Raw genomic sequence first — 6,607 nt, forward strand, 5'->3', positions numbered from 1 at the left:
GAATGATAACTCAGCTGCAGCTGTGAACAAACCAACTGAACTGAAAACATTGAATGGTTCTAGTGAACACTTTGGACGAGGTTAAGCTGGTGACATGTAGCGAAAATAATCATATTAAATTGTAATTTTAATGATTAATTATACAAAGTCATTGAGTCTAATATGTGTATCAAGTATATATTTTAGTAGATCTCATGGATGTAATACAGGAAGAAGCTATTGAAGCCGGGATAAAATTTGATTGAATTGAAAAAGTCTCAGGAAGATTTGTCTCACTGGATGGTCCGACATAGAGGAGTTTGTACTCATCAGAGCATTATGTCCAGAGGCTGCTAACCTCACTGGATAGTCCGATGTTAGACTTGAGTGCACACCAGAGTATTTTTGTTAGTGGAGTTTAAGGAAATTACACGCACCGGAAGGTCCGATGATGAACCGGTGAATACACTAGATCATTTTTGACAGAGGGTGAGGATAGCCTCACTGGATGATCCGGTGCTCAAGGAAGATGTGTGGGCGAAGGAAGATAAACTCACTGATGATTCGGTGTATTAGTTGTACTCACTGGAGTATTGCACTGGAGCATTTCCTGCAGAGAAGAATTCAGGTGTTGAAGCACGAGGATCAACTCACCGGATGGTCCGATGGTCACCGGAGTATTTTGTGTAGAAAAGAATAAAGTGGCTCGGCTGATTCAAGATAACTCACCGTATAGTCTGGTGATGATTCGAAGGTTACGCCATATAAACCGGTATTTACAGAGGCTTTGAGTGAGGTTCCAACAGCTAGTTTATGATGTTGTGCTCACTAGATGATCCGGCGTTAGTATTACTATTGTCACCGGATCATCCGGTGTTAACAGCTTTTCTGAGCTGTTGGGAAATCGACTAGTTGGTGAGTTTAAGGCTATAAATACTCCTCTACTCAGTCATTTTTAATGTGCTGGAGTTCAAAGAAACACAGAGACATTTGAGAAGATATCCAAGCCACCAAAGTGCTTCATGTGATCATCTAAGGCAATTAAGCACATGATTAGTCAGTTATTAGTGTTTATAGGACTATAAAGAGTGTCACTAGGTGATTGATGCATAGAGAATGGATCAAAGAGTTATCCTATTTTGTACCGGGTGGTACGTCGATGCCTTGGTGTCTTGGTGATTTGCCGGCATCTTGAGCTAGTTTCTCAAGCTTGTTGACCCTTCGACTTGGTGTGAAACGGCAGCAAGACGCTTGTATGGGGACACAGAAACCCTTACCTTGTTGGCTCAAGCTATGAAGTGAAGATGACGGTAAGTGATAGGGAGAAGGTTAGTGGTGAGATCTTACCTTTGTGGCTTTGTGGCTCATCCGGGTTGAGACATTATCTTTGTGATTTGGTGGCTCATAAGCCGTGATCGAAAGAGTCTTGGTGACTGAGAGCATATCTTTAGTAGAGCTCTAACGTAGACTAGGGGTGGTATTTATGTCATCGATATCACGGGATTAAAATTTTTTATGCTGAATTTGCTCTCTCTACATTATTTATATTTTCGAATTTACATTCTTGTAATATACCTTTATACATTTACCTTTTCTAAGTAATTTATTAGAATTGACTATAAGTTATAAATTTATTAAGTGATAAAATAGGCAAACTATAAATTTAAAACGTATTTAGATAGAAATTGATATAAATTTACTTTATAAATTTTTTAGAACCAATTAAATTTTTAAATATCCTAACTCACCTATCACTTTTAAAACGTCATCGATCTCTGTAACCACCGCAACTTTGTGTTATCTTGAACAATTAGCAAGTGGCCACTAGAGCAATGAGAATGACCGATGTTTCAACCTATCGATGCAAACAAATTAGCGGTCAGCGAACCCAACAGTCCCTCTAATGGCCGTACTTAGCGAAGCTTCACCCGCACACACAAGTTTGATTGTATTTCTTCAGGGATCATGACAGATCAGAGGAAGAAGACAAAACTCTCACACGTTGGATTGGATCCATCACAACGGTAAGGCTTGGTGTTCCGGCCACGTGATCCCAGGTACTACTTGTCCTAAGTAACAAGCAGACAAGCAGCTTTAATGATAAATTATGTGTGGTTTGTTAGATCGTTAAGACGATAATGTACCAATTAACCATATACACTCAGGAACAGAGAAAAAAAATCACGGAAGAGACCAAATAGGAAGAGCTGAATATTAGAGATGCTAAATAGAGAAATTTTTCTATTTTACATACAAAATCTGATAACACATAGAATAAATCATTAACCATAGGGGTGTCAGAGCTCCCTTTGCTCCTCCCTGGCTCCATCCCCCTATATACACTGCACCGAGAAATGAGCAGAATTTGATTTAGAAAATATATAACTTTTGCCATTTACTCGCATTATTGCTCTTCATTCGTTAAATCCTTTTCCTCTTGTATATAGCATTAAGTCGATAATTTACATGCTGGGCATACACCCCTCTAGCAGGGGCCTCCGGGAAAAAAAGAAGGGAGAGGAAAACAGAACTCTAGCTATGATACAACAATGCCAGATCCTCCGTCTCCTCGCCCCTTGGCATTCACCTAGCAAGATTTGGCATTGGCAATAGCTTCATGCCTTCATCTGCCGCATTGGGCACGGTGAAAAACCAACCCTCCGACGCATGGCGACAGTAGAGCATATGCGTCATCTCATTGTAGCCTCAGTCTTGCCCTGGAGAGGCGCTTCCACTCCACCAGCCGCAGCAAGAACTCCATCACCTGCGCACAAGCGTGCGAAGAAGATCAGCGCGACGTACAACGGACAGAGTATGCATCGGCGGCTGCGTACAAAGCCTGCTGAAACGGACGTGAGGTCGCTCGCGATCGCCAATCGCGATAGCCTAGCGGCCCGGTGGTCCAGGCCACAGCCACAGGGGAGCGCGGGAAAGCAACGAGCACAAGCTAGTGACGCCGCCGCGGTCGCCGCGAAAGCAAGCGTCCGGAAAGCACGGGCGCACGAACGGGGGCGCGGACGCGCGCGCGCGAGTGGTGACACTGTGCGGGCGCGAGATTGATAGACGGGACGGGACGGCTGATAGCTCACCTCGGCGGGCTCTTGGAGCGAGTAGGAGGCGCTCGTCTCCTTGGGGTGCTTGGACACCAGGATCCCCGCGCCCTGACCCCTCCGCCGCAATACCTGCGGCACAAAATTAAAACTAAAGGTGAGTTGGGTTCTTTTCCATTGCCGACCTGCAGATACGCGATCTTGTGTAGGTGTTTTCCGCTGCATACGACAAAACCGACAAATGCATGCATGGGGATTAATTAATCATGTAGCAGTATGTAAGGACTTCTTCTCACGTACCTTGAAAGCATCCTCGTCGGTACGGTCGTCGCCGATGTACACGGGGAGCACATTGTTGCACTCAGCAAAACCTACGGCACGGCAACCACAGAAGAACTTATCTAATCAGCACATAACTAAGATCGAGCAGTTAAAACATATGCTTCACAATCTGACGACCATGGACAAAACTAATGTCTTCTTCTGAACTAAACTATGGTTTTGTTCGAGCTGTACGCCTACGTGGTGACGTGACAAGTGTGTGTAGCAACAGATGGAAACGAATCAGTGTCTGGTTGTCTCACCGAGTGACTCGAGGAGGAACTCGAGGGCCTTGCCCTTGTCCCACTTGATAGTCGGCCGCACCTCGAACACCATCCTCCCCTGCGTCAGCTGCAGCTCCGGGTACTCCCGAAGCACCCCTTCCACCCTCTCGGCGAGCTCGCCCCACATCTGCGTCCATGCATCACCACAAATGGTCATCCTAATTGCCTGATTAGGACGGTGGACTAGTTAACTAGTGTGGGCTGTTGTTTCAATGATTATTTTGTTAACTAGTTGCGTTCGCCACTAACGACGCAAGGAAAAGTTTAGCTCAGATTTGGAGTCGCCATCTGCCAATAGGGTCTTGGGAAATGGACACTGACGAAAAGCTGTAAATGGAGAGAAAACAACGGCCATTTGCGCCAGTTCTCCGTCCATCGTGTACGAACCTTTTCGTCTACGCATCTGAAGTGGACGGACACGCAGAACTTGTTGTTCTCCACCTTTGCACCAGGTATGCACCGCGTCTGCTCCGCCAAACGCTCTTGGACCTGTAGTAAACACGTATGCAGCTCGATCGAAACTATCTTGGTGCGAGTAATCGAAGGAAAACAGAATAGGAGAGAAATGATTGGACTCGTGACTTGTAAGGACGGTACCTGACCTACCTGTTCTATCATGGGCAGGAAGTCGCTTGCTGGTTGGAAGAGAACTCCTTTAGCCTGCAGGGACGCAACCACACGATCCAGGAGAACAGTGGCTTTAGTTTGTGAGGGGGCAGGGAGAGGCTGGGATGGGAGGATTAGTTGGAGATGTGTGTAATGGTTGTTCACCTTGGGCTTTGCGTGCCGGGAAGAGGCTTTGGCCGGACCCTTGATGTCCATGCCGTGGCTGCCGGCGTAGTATAGCTCCCCCAGCTTCACGAACTCAAACACCTGCAAGCGAAAAAGCCCAAGAACTCGGTTAGTTCCAGTCGGTCATCGTGCTGGTGCCAATGGGGGTGGTGGATCCTTTAGGTGTACCTTGTCGCAGCACCGGCCGCTCACGATCGCCGTCGGAAAGTGCTTGGCAACGCTGCGCACGGCCATCCGCATCTGGTCGCATGAACACGTACGATGTCAGCAACAGAGGAGATAGCCATAGAGCAACAGAGGAAATAGCCATAGGTCGGATAGGTCCAAAGTCATCAGTGGCGAGTGAGCTCACCGTCTCGCTCATGAAGGCAGCGTCGGGGTCGTCTACGATTGGCGAGAGGGTGCCGTCGTAGTCCAGGAACATGACGATCCGCTTGCCCTCGGACGCCGCCACGATCTGCTCGAACTTGCCCAGCGCCGACGGGTGCCGCACCTGATGAATGCCGGCAAACAGGATCATCGTCAGGTGTCAGCGCGCCAAGAAGAGTGGACGAATTAACAGAACGTGGAGAACAATAATGTATCGATCAGGGTGCATGACGATCACGGACCATCCAGGCGGCGCGCTCGTCGTCGACGCCGGCGGCGAGGGCGGTCGCGGCCTTGGCGTGCGTGGGCGACGAAGCCCGCATGGACTCGACGCCCCAGGCGCCGCTGAGCAGCCCCGTCGTCGCGCCGAGGTCCACCTGCAGGCACTTGCGGCGCACGACAGCGATCCCGGCGCGCGGCGGCGGGTACGGGAACAGCGTCCCCGGGCATGGGCACGCCGCCTGCGCCGCCGCCGCCGCTCCCACCTCCGTCACCGCCACACTCGGCTTCGCCATCACCCAATCTACCGATGTAACAAGAATCCGAACCAAGTGGAGAGTAGAGAGAATCGAGAGATGCTTGGTGTCCGGTGAGGAGACGGCTGCTGCGGGAGTCGGTTATTTATAGCTGCGGCTGCGGGGAGGGGAGGCGACGGGGTGACGCGGATCCGGCGTGGGCCACGGTGGCCGGCGCCTGCCCGCGCCATGGACGCGTCCGCCGTCGCGCGGCCCAGCTCGGCGCCAGGTGGCCCGCGCGTGCACGTGCCGGGCCCGCCGCGCGCGTACGGTGGAGCTACCGCGAGTGACACCTTAGCGTTTGTTGCGTTCGTATGGGGAAGCCTTTTTGTCGCCTCGCTGTTACATCTGCAGGTCCAGCTGGGCAGCCTCGTTCAGGAGGGCTGAAACTCGTGCGATGTTGCTGTTACCGATACATGTGATCAATGGCGGTTACTTATCCTTCCGGGAAGAGGTGTCTGCTTAATAGTAAGGATCCTTCTATTATCTTATATTTCTCTGATATAAATGTAGATTATTTTAGCCTCTATATGTCTTACTATGTATATTAGGATCATTGCAACCTTTGGCTTTGTGGCCTTTTTTTTGTTTTTGTTTTTGTTATCCTCTCGAGTAGATCTTTAAGACAACTTTGTAAAGTATGAATATGAGGATCTAGATCAAATCTCTTATCCAACATTTTTCACAATTGATTCAAGATTATGTACTGAAGTATTATCAAGTCAATATGCCCCAGATTAGGGTTAGGATCCCTTTATACGAGATCTTTTGCATAAGTTATAATACTTTGAATACATTGTGTGATCGAAAATATAGTCAAACAATCAACAAGATTAATTTTTTTTGTCTCAATTGAATAGCATTTCTCTTGGCAATTTTTCTCACTTATGTGCCAATCTTGACCGAACCTAACTGTAACTAGTCGTGAAAAACTTCAACCCAAAAAAGTTGTAATGTTGTTGAGAGGTGCACGAACAGCTTGAAACCAAGGGAAGTACCTATTCGAAATTTTTCCTTCATGTAGATTAGGATGGGAAGTTGGCTTGCAATAGTTACCGCTCCTCATTTTTTTGAACAAAAAGAATCTTTCTAAAGGGAAGTTGTGAGGTCATACCACACCTGAAAGGCAATTTTGAATTTTGTGCCGTCATCCGCCCCGTTAACAAGGGTATTAAGTATGGCACCTATCAAGGAGTTCACCCATTTCTATAAATAAGGCAAAGTAACAACATCAATCCCTTTCCTCATTCTTGAGCTTTCCAAACCCTTACTTCAAACAATTCATCGCTCCCCGAAA

General features: G+C 47.8%; 1 protein-coding gene across 3 annotated transcripts; it reads right to left on the bottom strand.

Moving 5' to 3' along the window:
• Positions 1-2,343: 2,343 nt before the first annotated feature.
• Positions 2,344-5,405, bottom strand: LOC133901788 (probable trehalose-phosphate phosphatase 7). 3 transcript variants are annotated; one of them, XM_062343285.1, is made up of 10 exons: positions 5,038-5,404; positions 4,779-4,919; positions 4,595-4,666; positions 4,406-4,507; positions 4,241-4,294; positions 4,022-4,123; positions 3,614-3,800; positions 3,330-3,400; positions 3,069-3,161; positions 2,344-2,743 (listed from the first exon to the last, which is right to left on the bottom strand). In XM_062343285.1, the coding sequence occupies exons 1-10, from the start codon at positions 5,308-5,310 to the stop codon at positions 2,675-2,677; spliced, it is 1,164 nt and encodes a 387-aa protein (XP_062199269.1). In that variant the 5' UTR covers positions 5,311-5,404; the 3' UTR covers positions 2,344-2,674. The 3 variants fall into 3 exon arrangements, 2 of the variants coding, with proteins under 2 accessions (XP_062199269.1, XP_062199270.1); XM_062343286.1 differs by having other exon boundaries at positions 3,614-3,761; positions 5,038-5,403; XR_009906777.1 differs by lacking the exon at positions 2,344-2,743 and having other exon boundaries at positions 3,080-3,161; positions 3,330-3,425; positions 5,038-5,405.
• Positions 5,406-6,607: the final 1,202 nt, after the last annotated feature.

Source organism: Phragmites australis, chromosome 20, assembly GCF_958298935.1.
Source record: "Phragmites australis chromosome 20, lpPhrAust1.1, whole genome shotgun sequence".
NCBI classification, from domain to species: Eukaryota; Viridiplantae; Streptophyta; class Magnoliopsida; order Poales; family Poaceae; genus Phragmites; species Phragmites australis.

Coding starts and splice junctions, on each gene's coding strand:
- LOC133901788 (XM_062343285.1), bottom strand. CDS start 5,310: ATGGCGAAGCCGAGTGTGGCGGTGACGGAGGTGGGAGCGGCGGCGGCG. Junction 4,667..4,778: donor CTGCCTTCATGAGCGAGACG/GTGAGCTCACTC, acceptor TCATGCGACCAG/ATGCGGATGGCCGTGCGCAG. Junction 3,162..3,329: donor CCGACGAGGATGCTTTCAAG/GTACGTGAGAAG, acceptor TTTGTGCCGCAG/GTATTGCGGCGGAGGGGTCA.